We start from the raw sequence: 21,160 nt of genomic DNA, 5'->3' as shown, positions 1-21,160 counted from the left end.
GATATGACCAAGCAATAAGTAAAGTAGTACATTACTCCAATGATTCTCTAAAATCCTACCGTATTGCATGACAGCTGCGCAAGGCGCCAAGCAACGACATGTGCTCTGATCAGGGGTTCAGGACCTAACATCAAACCTGTTTTTACTACTTCCTCCGGAAACCAAGCTTGCGTCAGGAAAATCTTCTCTGGCCATCTTCTTCTTCTTCTTCTTTCTTCTTCCCGTGTCCTGGGACTTGTGACCCACCCTCTCGCTGGTGTTTAATCGATATGATCAATGGGATTGAAAGACTCACCGTATAATTACTATAATATATAATGTGAAGAAGATTTTTTTTTTTTGTATACCTTGGTCGAGGCTCGTATAAGAGCTAACACACAACTCACAGCAAGGAGGCATGAGACGAGGGGCGGGAGTGGAAGGGACAAAACAGTGGGGAACAGACACATTAGGTGAACTGTGGAAGGGAGAGGGATGGGGATGGGAGGGGAACATGGCGAAGAGAAGATGGACATTACAGGGACTTTCAGGAAGGAAAGCAGGAGAATTGAAGGAAGTGGGCTTGGGTGGATTATCGGGGGTAGAAAAGATCGAGGATTTGGATGGGGGAAGATAAGAGGTGGTGGTAAACAGCTGTTTTGAAAGCCTGGAGGGAAGAATGGGAAAGAATAGAGTGAGGAAGTTTATTCCAAAGGCGGGAAAAAAGAGGAATGAAAGAGTGAAGATGGGCAGTGATTCGTGATTTTGGTAGTTTTACCAGAAGGGGGTTGTTGGCGGACCTTGAGCGCCCTGTGGAAATGTGGTGGGGATAAATCGCAGAGAGAGCAGGGGGGGCAAGGCTGGAGAGGAGTCGGTAGAAGACAGAAAGACCACCGACCAACCTGCGGTGATTGAGTGAGAGGCCCAAAGACTCATTGTTGTTGTTAATATATGTAAATTGAAGCCGGCTCATCTATCCTCACCTGAACTATATCATGTTTGCAAATTGGGTTTGATTGGCAGTGAAATGAAAGCGAGAGAAGAACCTTCAGAGTGTAGGCTTTATTCCATTTGATTGAAGCCGCTTCTACGGGCACATCAGGGAATACAGGTGCAGCAAGGAGTACATAAGCAGTAAGGTATACACGCGCAGCTAATCACCGCAAAATAAATCAGTATAAGCACGGAGTCCGATATACTCTCAATTCTCACCATTCAACGAGCACCAAGTGAACCGCCGCCGTAAATGACAATGCCCCTGGGACAATCCCCCCGACCACGCGTAATCTTGGTTTTATCTATTCCGTGCTCGAGCCGTGCGACATGTGATCACACGTCACGTCCTTCAATTCACCACAGGCAGCATCCCCTATGGGACAATTGTTGACGGACGGACACGGGCCGGGCCGGGACGGATCGACGCAAGCTCAATGTGTCTGTGTGCCGTCCCTCGGATGGACGTTAAAGATCCCATGGTGTCCTTTAAGAAGAGTGGACGAGCTGTCGCCGGCACCCTGAAAAAAAATTTTCTGCCAGAGCCAGCAAGGAGGCACTGTATCAGCGGCACAGTCGCGCCCTCAGCCAATGATGCTACCCCACAGCCTTGTGAAGGAGGAGGAAGAAGAAGAAGAACCATGTTCTGCTCCGTTTTCACAAAGCGAAGTTGAGTTTCCGTTTTTAAAGCTCTTCATATAAGCTCGTTTTAAGGTGAGTCTTGATTCGATTTTACACCGCTCGTTATTTCGTTGATCCGGTTCAGTACCTTCTTTCAATAAATAAATTCCATGATTTCTCATTGTCGGCGTCTTTTAGAGTGACATCTCGCCAGTGTCCAATTGCGCGACAACTTAAATCACGCTCACCACACCAGGGCCCCAGCGGGCACGCGCCGTTTAAATGGTCACGTGACTGGTGACGTGTTCGAAACCCCCCTCAATGGAGGTGAAGTATCGGCAGCGCGCTGTTCAGTCGGATTAACCCGCGTCGCTTTCGATGTAATCTTTTTTTTTTTTTAATCTTTGCAAATAAAAAAAACTTTAAGTTCTTATTCATTGCACGGATTATTTTGTTTTGTTTTGTTTTAGTGACCATTAATCGAACAGGATTCAAGCGGGAAATGGTGAACGTTTTTCTGTGAAGGAATCGGTGCCTTTCCCCTGAGATGTTTGCGCTTCAGAGAAAAATGAAGAAAAATAAATCGGCTTAAAATTCGGTTTGATTTTTTTTTTATTATTATCTATCTCGGTTTATCTTTAACATTTTTACCATCCATCGTTCTGCTGTGGTAAATTAATGTAATCCTTCGTGCCAATCGGTAATATCGATGTTTAAAGAACCGCTTGGTTTTGTTTTCCGAACGATCCATTACATCTTACAAAGCACGAACGTCTTGAGTTCTTATGAGGTAAAAATCGTGAGTATAATTAAATATATTTGGTTTTTTTTTTGAAGACGTCAATCAACGTTTGTCACATGATGAGGGACAGGTGTCGATTAGGTGAGCCCGGAGGTCGTGTCTCGTGTGGGTTCGATTCCCGACACGACTCGACGGTGGATGACCACCCCATGGTGAATCGCAGGCATTGTTGACCACCCCGTGGTGAATCGCTGGCATGGTTGACCACCCCATGGTGAATCGCAGGCATTGTTGACCACCCCGTGGTGAATCGCTGGCATGGTTGACCACCCCGTGGTGAATCGCTGGCATGGTTGACCACCCCATGGTGAATCGCAGGCATTGTTGACCACCCCGTGGTGAATCGCTGGCATTGTTGACCACCCCGTGGTGAATCGCTGGCATGGTTGACCACCCCATGGTGAATCGCTGGCATGGTTGACCACCCCGTGGTGAATCGCAGGCATTGTTGACCACCCCGTGGTGAATCGCAGGCATTGTTGACCACCCCGTGGTGAATCGCAGGCATTGATGACCACCCCGTGGTGAATCGCTGGCATTGATGACCACCCCCTGGTGAATCGCTGGTATTGTTGACCACCCCGTGTTGAATCGCAGGCATTGTTGACCACCCCGTGGTGAATCGCTGGCATTGTTGACCACCCCGTGGTGAATCGCTGGCATGGTTGACCACCCCGTGGTGAATCGCTGGCATGGTTGACCACCCCATAGTGAATCGCTGGCATGGTTGACCACCCCGTGGTGAATCGCAGGCATTGTTGACCACCCCGTGGTGAATCGCAGGCATTGTTGACCACCCCGTGGTGAATCGCAGGCATTGATGACCACCCCCTGGTGAATCGCTGGCATTGATGACCACCCCCTGGTGAATCGCTGGTATTGTTGACCACCCCGTGTTGAATCGCAGGCATTGTTGACCACCCCGTGGTGAATCGCTGGCATTGTTGACCACCCCGTGGTGAATCGCTGGCATTGTTGACCACCCCGTGTTGAATCGCAGGCATTGTTGACCACCCCGTGGTGAATCGCTGGCATTGTTGACCACCCCGTGGTGAATCGCTGGCATGGTTGACCACCCCGTGGTGAATCGCTGGCATGGTTGACCACCCCATAGTGAATCGCTGGCATGGTTGACCACCCCGTGGTGAATCGCAGGCATTGTTGACCACCCCGTGGTGAATCGCAGGCATTGTTGACCACCCCGTGGTGAATCGCAGGCATTGATGACCACCCCCTGGTGAATCGCTGGCATTGATGACCACCCCCTGGTGAATCGCTGGTATTGTTGACCACCCCGTGTTGAATCGCAGGCATTGTTGACCACCCCGTGGTGAATCGCTGGCATTGTTGACCACCCCGTGGTGAATCGCTGGCATTGTTGACCACCCCGTGGTGAATCGCTGGCATTGTTGACCACCCCGTGGTGAATCGCTGGCATTGTTGACCACCCCGTGGTGAATCGCTGGCATTGTTGACCACCCCGTGGTGAATCGCTGGCATGGTTGACCACCCCGTGGTGAATCGCTGGCATGGTTGACCACCCCGTGGTGAATCGCTGGCATGGTTGACCACCCCGTGGTGAATCGCAGGCATTGTTGACCACCCCGTGGTGAATCGCAGGCATAGTTGACCACCCCGTGGTGAATCGCTGGCATTGATGACCACCCCTGGTGAATCGCTGGCATTGATGACCACCCCCTGGTGAATCGCTGGCATTGATGACCACCCCCTGGTGAATCGCTGGTATTGTTGACCACCCCGTGTTGAATCACAGGCATTGTTGACCACCCCGTGGTGAATCGCTGGCATTGTTGACCACCCCGTGGTGAATCGCTGGCATTGTTGACCACCCCGTGGTGAATCGCTGGCATTGTTGACCACCCCGTGGTGAATCGCTGGCATTGTTGACCACCCCGTGGTGAATCGCTGGCATTGTTGACCACCCCGTGGTGAATCGCTGGCATTGTTGACCACCCCGTGGTGAATCGCTGGCATTGTTGACCACCCCGTGGTGAATCGCTGGCTTTGTTGACCACCCCGTGGTGAATCGCTGGCATGGTTGACCACCCCGTGGTGAATCGCAGGCATGGATGACCACTCCGTGGTGAATCGCTGGCATGGTTGACCACTCCGTGGTGAATCGCAGGCATGGTTGACCACTCTGTGGTGAATCGCAGGCACGGTTGACCACTCCGTGGTGAATCGCAGGCACGGTTGACCACTCCGTGGTGAATCGCTGGCATTGATGACCACCCCCTGGTGAATCGCTGGTATTGTTGACCACCCCGTGTTGAATCGCAGGCATTGTTGACCACCCCGTGGTGAATCGCTGGCATTGTTGACCACCCCGTGGTGAATCGCTGGCATTGTTGACCACCCCGTGGTGAATCGCTGGCATGGTTGACCACTCTGTGGTGAATCGCAGGCATGGATGACCACTCCGTGGTGAATCGCTGGCATGGTTGACCACCCCGTGGTGAATCGCTGGCATTGTTGACCACCCCGTGGTGAATCGCTGGCATGGTTGACCACCCCGTGGTGAATCGCTGGCATGGTTGACCACCCCATAGTGAATCGCTGGCATGGTTGACCACCCCGTGGTGAATCGCAGGCATTGTTGACCACCCCGTGGTGAATCGCAGGCATTGTTGACCACCCCGTGGTGAATCGCAGGCATTGATGACCACCCCCTGGTGAATCGCTGGCATTGATGACCACCCCCTGGTGAATCGCTGGTATTGTTGACCACCCCGTGTTGAATCGCAGGCATTGTTGACCACCCCGTGGTGAATCGCTGGCATTGTTGACCACCCCGTGGTGAATCGCTGGCATTGTTGACCACCCCGTGTTGAATCGCAGGCATTGTTGACCACCCCGTGGTGAATCGCTGGCATGGTTGACCACCCCGTGGTGAATCGCTGGCATGGTTGACCACCCCATAGTGAATCGCTGGCATGGTTGACCACCCCGTGGTGAATCGCAGGCATTGTTGACCACCCCGTGGTGAATCGCAGGCATTGTTGACCACCCCGTGGTGAATCGCAGGCATTGATGACCACCCCCTGGTGAATCGCTGGCATTGATGACCACCCCCTGGTGAATCGCTGGTATTGTTGACCACCCCGTGTTGAATCGCAGGCATTGTTGACCACCCCGTGGTGAATCGCTGGCATTGTTGACCACCCCGTGGTGAATCGCTGGCATTGTTGACCACCCCGTGGTGAATCGCTGGCATTGTTGACCACCCCGTGGTGAATCGCTGGCATTGTTGACCACCCCGTGGTGAATCGCTGGCATTGTTGACCACCCCGTGGTGAATCGCTGGCATTGTTGACCACCCCGTGGTGAATCGCTGGCATTGTTGACCACCCCGTGGTGAATCGCTGGCATTGTTGACCACCCCGTGGTGAATCGCTGGCATGGTTGACCACCCCGTGGTGAATCGCTGGCATGGTTGACCACCCCGTGGTGAATCGCTGGCATGGTTGACCACCCCGTGGTGAATCGCAGGCATTGTTGACCACCCCGTGGTGAATCGCAGGCATAGTTGACCACCCCGTGGTGAATCGCTGGCATTGATGACCACCCCCTGGTGAATCGCTGGCATTGATGACCACCCCCTGGTGAATCGCTGGCATTGATGACCACCCCCTGGTGAATCGCTGGTATTGTTGACCACCCCGTGTTGAATCACAGGCATTGTTGACCACCCCGTGGTGAATCGCTGGCATTGTTGACCACCCCGTGGTGAATCGCTGGCATTGTTGACCACCCCGTGGTGAATCGCTGGCATTGTTGACCACCCCGTGGTGAATCGCTGGCATTGTTGACCACCCCGTGGTGAATCGCTGGCATTGTTGACCACCCCGTGGTGAATCGCTGGCATTGTTGACCACCCCGTGGTGAATCGCTGGCATTGTTGACCACCCCGTGGTGAATCGCTGGCATTGTTGACCACCCCGTGGTGAATCGCTGGCATTGTTGACCACCCCGTGGTGAATCGCTGGCTTTGTTGACCACCCCGTGGTGAATCGCTGGCATGGTTGACCACTCCGTGGTGAATCGCAGGCATGGATGACCACTCCGTGGTGAATCGCTGGCATGGTTGACCACTCCGTGGTGAATCGCAGGCATGGTTGACCACTCTGTGGTGAATCGCAGGCACGGTTGACCACTCCGTGGTGAATCGCAGGCACGGTTGACCACTCCGTGGTGAATCGCTGGCATTGATGACCACCCCCTGGTGAATCGCTGGTATTGTTGACCACCCCGTGTTGAATCGCAGGCATTGTTGACCACCCCGTGGTGAATCGCTGGCATTGTTGACCACCCCGTGGTGAATCGCTGGCATTGTTGACCACCCCGTGGTGAATCGCTGGCATGGTTGACCACTCTGTGGTGAATCGCAGGCATGGATGACCACTCCGTGGTGAATCGCTGGCATGGTTGACCACTCCGTGGTGAATCGCAGGCATGGTTGACCACTCTGTGGTGAATCGCAGGCACGGTTGACCACTCCGTGGTGAATCGCAGGCATGGTTGACCACTCCGTGGTGAATCGCTGGCATTGTTGACCACTCCGTGGTGAATCGCTGGCATTGTTGACCACCCTGTGGTGAATCGCAGGCATGGTTGACCACCCTGTGGTGAATCACAGGCATTGTTGACCACTCCGTGGTGAATCGCAGGGATGGATGACCACTCCGTGGTGAATCGCTGGCATGGTTGACCACTCTGTGGTGAATCGCAGGCACGGTTGACCACTCCGTGGTGAATCGCAGGCACAGTTGACTACCCCGTGGTGAATCGCTGGCATTGATGACCACCCCCTGGTGAATCGCTGGCATTGATGACCACCCCCTGGTGAATCGCTGGTATTGTTGACCACCCCGTGTTGAATCGCAGGCATTGTTGACCACCCCGTGGTGAATCGCTGGCATTGTTGACCACCCCGTGGTGAATCGCTGGCATTGTTGACCACCCCGTGGTGAATCGCTGGCATTGTTGACCACCCCGTGGTGAATCGCTGGCATTGTTGACCACCCCGTGGTGAATCGCTGGCATTGTTGACCACCCCGTGGTGAATCGCTGGCATTGTTGACCACCCCGTGGTGAATCGCTGGCATTGTTGACCACCCCGTGGTGAATCGCTGGCATTGTTGACCACCCCGTGGTGAATCGCTGGCATTGTTGACCACCCCGTGGTGAATCGCTGGCATTGTTGACCACCCCGTGGTGAATCGCTGGCATTGTTGACCACCCCGTGGTGAATCGCTGGCATTGTTGACCACCCCGTGGTGAATCGCTGGCATTGTTGACCACCCCGTGGTGAATCGCTGGCATTGTTGACCACCCCGTGGTGAATCGCTGGCATTGTTGACCACCCCGTGGTGAATCGCTGGCTTTGTTGACCACCCCGTGGTGAATCGCTGGCATGGTTGACCACCCCGTGGTGAATCGCAGGCATGGATGACCACTCCGTGGTGAATCGCTGGCATGGTTGACCACTCCGTGGTGAATCGCAGGCATGGTTGACCACTCCGTGGTGAATCGCAGGCATGGTTGACCACTCCGTGGTGAATCGCTGGCATTGTTGACCACCCTGTGGTGAATCGCAGGCATTGTTGACCACCTTGTGGTGAATCGCAGGCATGGTTGACCACTCCGTGGTGAATCGCAGGCATGGTTGACCACTCCGTGGTGAATAGCAGGCATGGATGACCACACCGTGGTGAATCGCAGGCATGGTTGACCACCCTGTGGTGAATCGCAGGCATGGTGTACCACTCTGTGGTGAATCGCAGGCATGGTTGACCACCCTATGTTGAATAGCAGGCATGGATGACCACCCCGGGGTGAATCGCAGGCATGGTTGTCCACCCCGTGGTGAATCGCAGGCATGGATGTGCATGATCAACGAGCACGTCGTTCCTCTGAGGGGTCGCTCACCGAGATTCACGTCGTGGACTCGATTCCAGCGCTTCCTTTCACAAAAAGGACACTCCGAGCAAATTTAAGTCATCAGTAGCAAATCCGCGATCGTTGATGATGCAACCAACAAGACGATTAGTCTCCATTCGGGAGAACATTTCATCGTGTGCTGTTAATTTTTTAATTCCCAACAATCAGAAAATGTTTTTTCATTGCTGTTGATCTCACGTTTCATTATCAACGAGGTGGCTTAATTTATAAACTTGAGCCATTTAAAAAATATATATATATGGTGATATCACTTCACGATGACGTTGTCGGTGAGTGGAGTAGCGATAACTCATGGATGACGTAAATGGGAGTGATTTGGAGTTTGGTTGAAAGATGGCTAAAACTGGAGGTCAGTTGGGGTGAAGAATGTGTGTGATTGGGGCTGAAGCTGAGAATGTTAAAGGTTGAGCTCAAAATGGGAAAACAATGGGGGTGGACACACACACACACACACACACCGTGCAGATCGCAGCCAACAACAGCAACTTGAACACATATACATACACACACTCTTATATTTATATATATATATATATATATATATATATATATATATATATATATATATATATATATATATATATATATATATATATATATATATATATTGTTGCGAATTCGCGCCCGCCGGCGTGCGAGCGGCCACGTAACTCGAATCGCGGCACGTCGCCCACCGGACGGACAATTCCGTCGTGACCCTCTCGGACTAACGCCGGGAACTAGTCACGGGTGGGCCTTTTGGCCTCACCACGATCGTGCCAATCGGCCCCCCGCGTGGGATAGGGTTGTTCGCCAAATTCGACCTACCTAAGTACCCACACGGAGGGTAGACCGGGCGATCGCACCTCGCCGCAGGTCGATCCCGGACACGGGCCACTTAAGCGACCCGTTCTGTACTATCGGGATAACCGAGTGGTGTTATCGTCAACCTCGACGGTTCCGATTAATTATCGGGCGTATTTAGCCCACTACCAACCCTTTACATGAAGTAAGATGGAGATTCAATTAAAGAAAAGACGAATCGAAACGGGAAAAACAGTTCAACATAAGGCACATTTATTCTGCGGCACACGGGTAGCACACATATACAATTACAACAATTATGCACCAAAAGCAATTGCAAAAGAAACACAACAATGCAAATCTACTACCGACTACGCGAGCACACGGCAACACTTACACAGTTTTACTTTACAGACGGCGCCGACAACACATATACTCAAAAGCAAAAGAAAGGGGCCACCCTCAAATACAAGGGGACAGATGGGGCTCTGGGCCGAGACCGGGTGGAACCTACCCGTCTTGTGATGAGCCGCAAATGCGGCGGCGGTGCCCCGACTCCGCGCTCCTCCGCGGGTTTTGTTGGCACTGCTTGGAATGGGGTGTGAACGGGGCCCCCTTTCCGCACTATCTCAGCGCGGGGGGGGGGGAAGAGGGGGGAATTGTTGATGCCCTGGGGAAAGAGGATAGCTGGCTTGCTTGGGTCCCGCGACGAGCGACTCCACTGCGACCTCGACCGCGCTCCCGGCTTCCCCTCTCTGCAGCTCCCCGACAGACTCCGAACCCCGACAGACTCCGACCTCCTCCAGACCCGTCTTGACTGCTGCTGCCACACTCCGCCGCCGCCACACCTCTCCAACTCGCCCGAGCCCAAAAACTCCGACTGCCTCCAACTGCTTCCGACCCCAAAACTGACTGAATTCGCCCCGCGCTCGGCGCTTTATAGTACGGCAGGAGAACCCATATGCAAATTTCCGGATCAGGATGAGCTCGGGGGCGGAGCCACGCTCGCCCATTGGACGGAGGAAAAGTGGGCGTAAACCTCCCCTGATCCTCGAATTTGCATATATCGATTCTACTCCGACGCGCCTGGAGGCGGGGCCAAATCGCCCCGCGCTTAATGATTGGACGGATCGGAAGTGGGCGTGTATCATTCCTGATCCGACCTCTCCTCGGAAAGGCCGCTTTTTGCACCCGCGGCTCAGCGCGCGTCCTGCATGAGGCCAGGACAGCCTGACGCTCGGTGCCCACAAGCGGTGCGGGAATGGCGGCAGAAGGAGGAGAGGTGAAGGTGGTGGAGGGTTTAAAGTGGCGGTCCCTAGCCATGGTGGCGCTTGGAATGGTGGTGATGCGATGTTTGCGTGAGCAAGTTGTGAAGGTAAAGGTCGTGGTTGTTGGCGTTGTTGTTGTTGTGAAGCGGCGTTGCGGTTGGTGGTTGTTGTGTGATGGCGGTTGAGACGTGGTTGGTTCAAAATAAAGAGAGAAAGAAAAACGACTGACTCAAAGCGTCGCAGCCTGAATGAATCACATTTATTCCCTCTAAACAACGGGTTTGGGGCTAACTACACATGTACTTACAGAGATATCTCACCTACGGGACCTGAATGGTGGTTTGCGAATTTCCTCAACCACAACAATCTATATATATGTACGCACGCATATACGAAGGTGGATACTTTGATACCTGAGAGGGCTCTGTTCCACCTTGTGAAACAAGCAGATTGTAGATAACAACCAACAACACACATGCACACACAGAACTTCAGTCCATCATGCCTGCGTTGCGCTGCCACTACCTTTCCGGAGAGATCATTCCATGCATTTACCACCCTCTGACTGAAAGACCCCTGCCTTAAAACGGTTCTATGGCCTGTGGTACTAACGCTGTCCACACTGCTGAAAAACTCCACTGCACATATCTTGTCTAGAACCCTTCATTATCTTCAACATCTCAATCATATCCCCCCGTAAATCACCTCCTTTCTCATGTATAGAATCCTATCTCCTTCAACCACTCCTCATAGGTTCGTCTTGCTCGGCCCTATGTCCTTCCTCAGATGTGATGACCAAAACTGAACATAATATTTCAGGTAGGACCCTCACTAAATTCCTGCACAGTGTTAAAACTACTTCCTTTGATTTATAATTTATCCCTCTATCAAATACAACCAAAAACCCTGTTTGCTTTTCCAATAACTGTCTGGCACTTCTGTTTGCTTAACCCCCTTATCTATTAACACCCCCAGCTCCTTCTGTGTGATGCTCCCAAATTGCCCCTTGCATCATGTAATCCTTGTTTTCATTTCCCATCCCCAGTACCTTACATTTATTTATGTCAAACTGCATCTGCCAACATTTCCCGATCTATTGATGTATCTATACTTTCCTAAATCTGATTTATCCCCTCCCCCCTCTCTGATGTCAATCATCCTTACCTCCAAGCTTTGTATTATCAGGGCAATTCCGCAGTTAGTAACGTTACATTTTAGGGACATTCTCATTATTTAGATAAGAGTCCTTTCTCTATCTGTGGATGTAAAGTCTCATTAATGTCACCAGAGATCAACCTAGTCTAGACGTAGAACAGAGCAAAGAATGAAATCATTTCATGAAACATTCTAGAAGAAAGAACTGCTTTTAATGCCGGTTAGTAACGTCCTTTTTTTTGTAACGTTACTAACCGGCATTAAAAGCAGTTCTTTCTTCTAGAATGTTTCATGAAATGATTTCATTCTTTGCTCTGTTCTACGTCTAGACTAGGTTGATCTCTGGTGACATTAATGAGACTTTACATCCACAGATAGAGAAAGGACTCTTATCTAAATAATGAGAATGTCCCTAAAATGTAACGTTACTAACTGCGGAATTGCCCATCAGCAAATTCGGAAAGCAGACACTTAACCCCAATGTTCAAATATAATTGATGTGAATTATGAATAATAACACTGGCCAACACAATCGAACTTTTTTCTCTCATCAAAAATGTAAACACACTTTTCTCGACCAGTTTTGCATGCCAATTCCAAATCTGGTTTTGGTTTTCTTCCAGCACTTCTAGTTATCAAAATATGACACGATTTAGGTAATTCAGTCGTTAATCTTTCACATTTGATCAGTCTCATTGCAAAAACTAGAAGGGCATTCGGTGGAGCACGTACCTCCACCACGTAATGCCTGATCCACGAGAACATATAGGGCCCAATACATTTTTGAAATATCGTGCTATGTATCATTTTTGGCCCGATCTCTCAATGGTGAAGAATCACTTTAAAAACTAAATAATTCTCATATCCAGATTCGGATTCGGATCTTCACCAAAATCAAATCATTTCATCATGGTCACACACCCAACCTGTCCACCAAGTTTCATATGAATCTGTCCACAACTTTTTGAGATATCCTGCACACAGACAGACAGACAGAGAGGGGTAAAAACATAACCTCCTTCACCTTTGGTGGTGGAGGTAACTAGATGTGCTCGAGGAAAACCAAAAACAGATTTACATCAGCATCCCAAGAGCTATCCAGCCCACCTCTAATTATATCTGATGAAAATTACTTATTGGCCAATGAAATGGTCCAACTACTGATCCCTGTGGTTCTCCAACACATACAACCTCAGACCAATGTCCTCCCACTCAAAACCACTCTTTGCTTCCTATCACGAAGCCAGTGGCCATTCCAGTTAGCTATCCGACCAGCCACTCCACAAGCTCTCACCTTGGCTAACAAGCTCCTATGTGGTTCCTTGTGAAATTCCTTCTGAAAATCTGGATATACTATGTCCATTGCTTCATCCACCCATCAGGAACTGCTTCACAGAACTCTAAGGGGGGAGAGGACAGGAGGGCGTGAGAGGGAGAGGACAGGATAGGAGAGAGAGGGCGAGGGGGCAGAGTTGAGGTTTTGAAGTCACATTTTACATTACATGGAATTTTCATGGGTTCCTGCTCATGTTTAATATTCCTGGTTATATCCTTTTCATATTCCCTTTTGGACTACAGAGTTATTTTCTCAGCTCGTCTGTGTTTCCGCCTTCACTGATGTATCAGACTCCAGTCCTGTTATTTTGTACTTAATGGATGCCTTCTGCTTATCTTTAATTACACTGCATACCTCCCTACTCAACCACCACAGTCACCTTCTGCCTCTACATTTAACCTCCCTGGAATATGCTTGCTCTGCACCCCCACACATTTGCTCATTGAAGGTCTAAACCCATTTTCTGATGCAGATCCAACACACCAACTCATTAACTTTACCCAATAAAAAGCTCCCAAATTTCTCATACCATCAAAGTTTGCCCTTCTAAAATCCAACGCTTAACACCACTATCCTGAACTTCATATCACAACAATAGAGTTGCCTTTAATACGTTGTCGTCGCTTGACCCCAGATGCTCTCCCACCTCCACCGACTCCACCATATTGTGATCGTAACTCAAAAATGGGTCCAACACCGCACTCCCCCTCGTGAACGCTTCAACAAACTGGGTCTAAAAGCAATCCGGACTAGGTCTAAAATCGATCCTCATCTACTGTGCCCTTTCCCTGTTCCTGGACCCAATCTATCACATGCAAGTTAAAATCTCCCAAAACCAATACTCTTCCCTTATCACATGCCCTTCTGAATTCTTCACATATCCATATTGCTTGCTCTTCCCTCACAACAGGGGCCCTATAATAGCATCTTACAACTATCTTACGATTCTTCCAGTCTTTAATCTCTGTCCACACAGACTCCTCTCCATTAATTCCTTCAATGTCACACATTTCTCTCGACACAATGCTGTCTTTCATCCAAATTGCCACACCTCCTCCCTTTTCTCTCTCCGATCAAACCTATAAACCTTTTAGCCTTGAATTCCTGTCCTCCAGTTGCATTGCTCACCAAGTCACATGTACAACACCTTCAACCTTTCCTTTTCATTAACCACCTCCTGCTGCCCCAACCCTCTGTCTAACAAGTCAAGAAAGGATGATGTGGGTAAGGATTGCACAGTTTGGGAAAGAGAGAATGTTATGAATGGAGGTTGAGGGAAAGAGAGGATTATGTGGGTGAAGATTGAGGGAAATGGAGTATGATGTGGGTATAGATTGAGGGAAATGGAGGATGATGTGGGTATGGATTGAGGGGAATGGAATATGATGAGGATAGGGATAGAGGAAGATGGAGGATGATGTGGGTATAGATTGAGGGAAATGGAGGATGATGTGGGTATGGATTGAGGGGAATGGAATATGATGAGGATAGGGATAGAGGAAGATGGAGGATGATGTGGGTATGGATTGAGGAAAACAAGATGGGTGTGAGTGGGGATTGAGAAAGATGGAATGATGTGGGTGGGGCTTGAAACAGCATGGGATGATGAAGATTGAGGTTAACATTGAGGGTTAAAGGGATAATTCAACAGGAGTTGCAAGATAGAATTGCAGAGGGTGTGTGGGGGAGGGGGTGTTGAGGTATTTAATGGGACGTAATTGAGGAAATGACAAATGGCTGAGGATGAAGATTGGGGTGTTGTAAGGATTATGAGGATATTAATTAATGAAGTTGGAGAAAATAAATAAAATGGTAGGTTTTGTGTTTGGAAAATATTTGGAAGGGTGGTGGTTTGGGCAGATGGGAGGGTCATTGGTGATTGAATCATGAGCTTTGGTGGAGTTTCTATGGTAAAGTTATTTGGGTTGGTGGAGATGCATTATTTCCTGCAAAGATGAGCCCATTGAAATATCATTTGCAATGCTTACGATAAACTTATCTGTTTCAGGTGGTTTGATGTTGCATAAAGCTTTTGGGACCTCTAAGCATGTCCCCGTCTGCTAAACCTTCAGTAAGTGTGCTTGTGTTTCTTATTGTTCTGCCAATGTGTCCAATATCCCATATTGGTTGATATTGTTGTCCAAAAAGCCGTTATTTCCTTTATAAAGAACTCATGTCCTTTATTTCAATGTGTTACAGCTCGAAAGCCATGTTCTTCAAGCCTTGAATGGTGGAGACTTTGAAAATCTTCAGAAATACTTGGAAAATCAACGACAAGATGCAGATTGTGTCTGCAGTGGTAGGCTGCTTCCAGCCATGGACAAACTCTTTGACAAAGTGAGCAAGGTGTCTTGTCTTCTGGAGGATAAGTGGACAGCTATAGCTTGAATGGCCTGAATGTTGTTGCAGGCCAAAGAGATCTGGCTACGATTTTCCTGATCCAACTCTAGTTTGTAAACTCCACCTTGATACTTGTCCGTTCATCCCATCTCACACTCGGCGACAAATCTTGGACAATCTCATTTTGTTGCAGACTGCCGCACACGGCGCGACTGTTGATGATACCATTGTCAAAAAATAAATTCCATTGAAAAATAAATGCAGGGAGAGGATGAGAAGGGTGTAAGCTCTGAGCACTGCTGCTTTGGCACTTGTACTATTACATCACCCACAGCATGGCAGGAGAAAGATGTAGCTTTGGGTTAAGCCCTGAGTGGAGAGAAGGCTGGCTCAGGGAGCGTTCGACAACTTGCTCGTGGAAGATTCTGCAGAAGATGAGCGCTCTTCTGCTCACTTCCAGAGGATGCATCCGACACTCATTAATGGGTTTGGGGGAGCATGTCAGTCCATGGAACGCAATGGCTGGAAGTCGCTGAAAGCTGAAATTTAATTGGTCAATTCATTGCACCCAGTTGAAAATTGTTATAGACTGCCACACGCTACCTGACATCACACGACTGTTTCTGACAGCTCGTCTTAAAAGTTGAACATGTTAAACTTCTGAAAACCTTGTTGACGGTCGTCAACTGCCACACATTACGTGATTATCAAAGATTCACAGAATAAACTGTCCCAGACGGTCGTGTTGCATTGTGTCCGATAGTGTCGGGCCTTATATTGTCCTCATTGAGCATTCGATGCTAGAGTAAGAATATTTATTGCACAATGTTATAAGACAAAAAGGAATGTGAGACATCTTGTGTTATCGAGTTGGAATACTATATTGTCTTTCTGGCACTTAATTGCTCGCTCTGAAGTTGGCACCATCTTCCCAGGAAGTCACTGCTTCGAGTTTTTCGAACATCCACCTGCTGTTCAGAAGCATCCTGTGCTTTGGACAACCAAACAACGATAGCTTTGCCAGGGTCATCGCGGAGGGAGTTGTTGCTAAGATAAGTTGTGTGTGCTGTTAACAATGACGTTGAACGAATTGGATTTGTGGAGGTTTGTATTCGATGTTCCACCAGAATGACTCATTTCAATGCCTATAAAGACAAAATACTGTAATTGACTGGGAAATCTCTCTCTCTCTCTGTGCTGTTTCCCGCTCCCCCCATACATGTTGAAATGGTTCAACAAACTTGAGCGGGCGAGAGGGTGTGGAAGGAGCATTGACCATCTGCTTTTGGATCTCTTTGAGGTTTTTTTAGTAGGTTTTGCACCATGACATACTGTTTGGGTGTTAAAGAGGTTGAATGTTTTCTCTCAAATTGACGTGTAATATTTTCTTCAACAGGCAGTGTCTGATTACAACAGTCAAGGTGAGTAGATGCACTTTGTTTTATTTCATTTTTCTGTTCTGTCTCTTCTTTTCCTCTCCCTTATTATAATGCATGCCTTCCTTATACCTGTGCCAACAGGGAATGTCCAGATTATGAAAGCATTTTTCCATCCAATCATCAAACTGATTATCAACACAACATACAGTATTACAGTGCGGTTGGAGGTCGGTGAAGTGTTTTCTTCTAAAATGTATTTGAAGATTAAAAACGTTTAAATATCAGCCTGATGGGAAAGTCACTTTGATTGATATAAGTATTTACCCTTCAATTTGACGTTTACCTCTTCTCTCAGCCTCAATAACAATATGCATTGTCTTGGGTTTCCAGGTGGTGCAACCTTGTGCTTGATTTTTGTTTGTTTGTTTTACATTTGATCGAGTCTGTTTGAAATGTGCATTGGACTGGCATTAAATTAGAAATCTGGCTCGGTGGTTGCATCATCATCATTCAGGTGCGATATAATTAACTCTTTATAATTAGCCTGTGTAACCCCTGCACATTGGGGCAGCAGTAATTTGTTCAGGGTGCCAATGATGTCTCCTGTGTTCTTGGTGAAAGACATCATGGGACCTTCAAAGTTAATCGGCTATTGCTTGCAGATGGAACACCCAGGTTCCATCCAATGGACGGCGCACACGTTGCTTCACCCTGCTTGAGAGACATCAAGGTGTCGAGATTCTAACCCAGGCTTAGACAGTTCTAAGGCGATTGCAAACACCTCTAGGCGATACTGTGATTGAGGTGATGTTAAAGTCCCTCAGCAGAAAAACCAAGGTTTGACATGCTCTACTTTATAGAGGTGTTATATCATTTTCTGTCAAAGTATAAGTTTTTCAATACCTACTGTGTAAGTTGTATCGTAACAATGTATAAAAAAATGATCAGCCATTGAAAAAGGTGATATCAAAAAGGGCCATATCACCAAGTTTGCAAATTCTCAAAGGCTCAGTACAGCAGAACATGGCTTACTTGATTAGGCTATGATTGATGATACTTTACCACCAAACTTGGCAGATTTTTGTAATTTTGAGAAAAAATGTATTTGGCCAAATGCAAGGATCTACAAGGAAATTAAACACAGTAGGAGGCGTTCTGGACCATCATGCCTGTGCCCTGGCCCATTATCTTGTCTAAATTGTACTAACCCTATTCTTACAATCGATTCGATCTAAATCTTCCTTTTACTTATCTTTAGAATTAACCTGTATATTCCATCTTTTGCAAAGCAGATTTTATCCAGGGTGCCAACATGGTATGGCCTATTCCTTTGAGAACTATCAGTGGCATTTTGTCCACAAGCCAAAAGCAGACAATCCAGTCAGTTTTACTTCCTCATCTGATGGAACAGGTCATCTCTCCTTTTCTTTATAATCCTCCCTTAACCCACTCTCCACTGTTTTGCTTTGCCAAAGGTTAATGCCTGAAACATTTACCTTCACCTCGTTTCTCAGGGCAGTAAATTTACACTTTATACTCTTGTTTGGGAAAATTAATTGTTGCCTTCTCCGCTGACACAGTTCATCACTCATCTTTACCCAGATGAGGAATCCTTGCCAACTCATCTTAGCTTCCCAGATATGACCAAATGGGGTGAACCTGTCAAGCCAAGGCAAAGGCATCGTAAGTCGTAGGCAAAATGAGGCATCGGCAAATGCATACATTTCCTTTTTTATTTCGTAATATGATGTTGAGGTGTTTCGGCCTGTTAAGAACTATAGCATATTAGTTGTCCACAATTTGACTGGGCTGAGAGGATATCCTAGAGGTGTGTACACTCGCTTCTAAGCTGTCCAGCATGAGTTTGAATCTCGACCCAGCTATAGAGTGTCATCCCAGTGTTTCGCAGGCAGGGAAAGGCATCAATCTGTGTGGCGTCCGTCAGATGGACGTTAAACTGTGCATCCCATCTGACGGCATTAGTTAGTGGGCATTAAAGATCGCATTTTTTTTTTGAGGGGGGGGGGACACAAAGTGTGAATGAGCTCTCACCGGCACCGTGAACAAATTCCAAATTCCTGCCCCTTCAGCCGAGTATTGTATGTCAGAGTAGCGACCCGCCCGCGATTGTAACCCTTGCGAGGAAACTGCTTCAGTCGAACTGATGCTCTGTATAGAGCATGGTGCACACACAGACCATTTTAGTGACATGAAATTAGCTCGATTTTTGAACTTGTAGTCATCATAAGTAGATTTACCCTTTTTGTCCTTTTTTTCCGAACTTGGCTGGAGTTATGACAATGATCTTATTTCTCTCCAAAGTGTATGAAAGCAGCAATGTTGATGTGACCAAGATGCAGGATCTTGTACCAGTTTGCCTGAAATCAACAAGTGACAGTATTATCAGTTAGACAACCAAATGTAGTTATGAGTGGAGGCTGGTAAGGTCAGAATGTAATTGTAATTCCCTTTTATGAAAATTGATTCTGTCACCTTTTAAACTCCAATGATCCCAAATTGCTCTCTTTACCATGATCAAAACTAGAATGGCACTCGGTAGAGCACATACCTCTTCCACGTAATGACTGATCCACAAGAAAATATCGGGCCTAATACATTTTTGAAATATCGTGCTATATATCGTTTTTGGCCCTATCTTTCATTGGTGAAGAATCATGTTAAAAAATTCAATAATTCTCACATCCAGATCCAGATTCGGATCTTCACCAAAATCGAATAATTTCTTTGTTGTCACACGCTCAACCTGTCCACCAAGTTTCATCCAAATCCGTCCACAACTTTTTGAGATATCGTGCCATATATTAGTTTAGCTCTATCTCTCAATGGTGAAAAATCACTGAAAATTTTTTAGTACTCATATCCGGAGCCAGATCTTCACCAAAATCGAATCATTTCATCCTTGTCACACACCCAACCTTCCCACCAAATTTCATCAAGATCCATCCACAACATTTTAAGGTATCCTGCTCACAAACAAACAAACAGACAAAGAGTAGTGAAACATAACCTCCTTCACCTTCAGTGGCGGTGGTAACTAGAACGACACTCGGTATGGCGCATAACTCTGCTAGGCGGAACAGTTTACATTTTGTATCCCATTAATAGGCCAGATCTGCATCCGGATCTTGACCAAAATCTAATCAATTGGTCTGTGCCACACACCATTTGTGTGCTCACAAAATGAATGTGGGTAGATGACTTTCCTTATTCCCAGTTATATTCCTTTCAGCACTTTGCAAGTACTTGTGTTATCAGTAGAAATGAACTATTTGATTGCCCTAATCCCTCAATAATAAATTCTCGTCATGTTACGCTCTGATGGCATCTATATGTGAATTGTTTTCAGGCTGCACGGAGCTTAAACCTATTCCTTAACCAAGCATCTGGCGAAGAAAGAAAGAAACTTCTTGCTACTAAAAATGTTCAAGCACTCCTGTAAGAAAAATAAATTGAGCATGTGTGCATGTTCATGGGTGCATGTGGAAATTTTTGCAGACCTTGAGTGTGCAAATACTTACCGAAAGACCATTTTTGTGTTTTCTGCACCACATAATCATCATTCTTTGCAGAAAGTCATGCACCGGATTCGTATTCGAGGCTGGCGGTGAGTTTTTCTTTCTCTTTTCATAGGATAACCTTGCTTCACTGGTTCAACCCTCTCATTGGTGCCCCTGTTGGGTCGAAGTCTAACCCCCAATTGTAGGCTGATTCTCCTTCTGCTGTACCCAGATTACGAATTACAAGTGGGGATAATGGAGATATTGTGTAGAGTGGCTCACCGGCAGGAGAGACAGCGGAATGCCCAGCAGTGGTTCATCTCAGATGAAATTGTGACGATGTTCTTAGCCATCAGGGATTCCGAGTTTGAAACGGTAACGATGATTGAACCATGAATTTCTCAACAAGATGGAGCCAGAATAGGAGTACATTGTTGTTATGGTAAATGCACACAATTGTGTGCATGATCTTTTTCTGCAGGACTGCAGGAAGTTTCTTAATAAGTTGAATAAAGTGCAGGATAATCCAAGGTGAGAAATTTTTAAATGTCCCTCATTGTGAAGTTTGAAGTCGAAAAATAAATACCTTCTGCATTCTTCCTATTTTACAGTGGTGGAAAATTAATAGATTCTGGTTAACAGAACATCATGGATGTTTTTTCAATTACTCTTTTATAATGAGAGCAATCACATCGGTTGTGGTTAATTGCAAAGTAAATGTTACTCAGCTCATTTGTATCGTCTCTGACCCGACGCATCTCAAACACATTATCTTCTTCCTGTATCTGTCAGCTTTGAAAAGTGTGGCTTATGGTGGTGACATAGTGGTTAGGACACTGGATTGGAATTCAAGAGGTGGTAGATTCAAATTGAGCTCAAGGCAGCACGATTAAGGATTTTGATTGTCGGATTTGGGAGATTGAGCTGGAGACAGGAGAATTGCCTATGTCAGTAAAAATAAAACCCATCTTGCTAATTATTGTCGAGTCAGACAGTCTGTTTAT

At 47.5% G+C, this 21,160-nt stretch overlaps 1 protein-coding gene across 10 annotated transcripts in view; it reads left to right on the top strand.

Annotated features, from left to right (window-relative positions):
* The first annotated feature begins 1,402 nt into the window (after positions 1-1,402).
* LOC147012643 (uncharacterized) overlaps positions 1,403-21,160 on the top strand; it is a 131,897-nt gene continuing 112,139 nt past the window's right edge. For 5 of the 10 annotated variants that reach the window (XM_085853687.1, XM_085853684.1, XM_085853686.1 and 2 more), the window contains exons 1-12: positions 1,956-1,973; positions 2,064-2,191; positions 14,928-14,990; positions 15,119-15,256; positions 16,195-16,313; positions 16,481-16,568; positions 16,656-16,680; positions 16,780-16,865; positions 20,006-20,094; positions 20,229-20,263; positions 20,389-20,531; positions 20,638-20,687. In XM_085853687.1, coding sequence (XP_085709813.1) covers positions 14,967-14,990; positions 15,119-15,256; positions 16,195-16,313; positions 16,481-16,568; positions 16,656-16,680; positions 16,780-16,865; positions 20,006-20,094; positions 20,229-20,263; positions 20,389-20,531; positions 20,638-20,687 — 797 coding nt within the window. In that variant the 5' untranslated portion in view covers positions 1,956-1,973; positions 2,064-2,191; positions 14,928-14,966. Of the gene's footprint in view, positions 1,687-1,896; positions 1,974-2,063; positions 2,393-14,927; positions 14,991-15,118; positions 15,257-16,194; positions 16,314-16,480; positions 16,569-16,655; positions 16,681-16,779; positions 16,866-20,005; positions 20,095-20,228; positions 20,264-20,388; positions 20,532-20,637; positions 20,688-21,160 lie in introns of those variants that run through there. The other 5 variants (XM_085853682.1, XM_085853680.1, XM_085853679.1 and 2 more) reach the window with 5 other exon arrangements.

Source organism: Eptatretus burgeri, chromosome 14 (genome assembly GCF_056783735.1).
Source record: "Eptatretus burgeri isolate ZD-2024b chromosome 14, Ebu_testis_v1, whole genome shotgun sequence".
NCBI lineage: Eukaryota > Metazoa > Chordata > Myxini > Myxiniformes > Myxinidae > Eptatretus > Eptatretus burgeri.
Note: the sequence above shows the minus strand (reverse complement) of the source record. Positions and strands in the feature narration are given on the sequence as shown.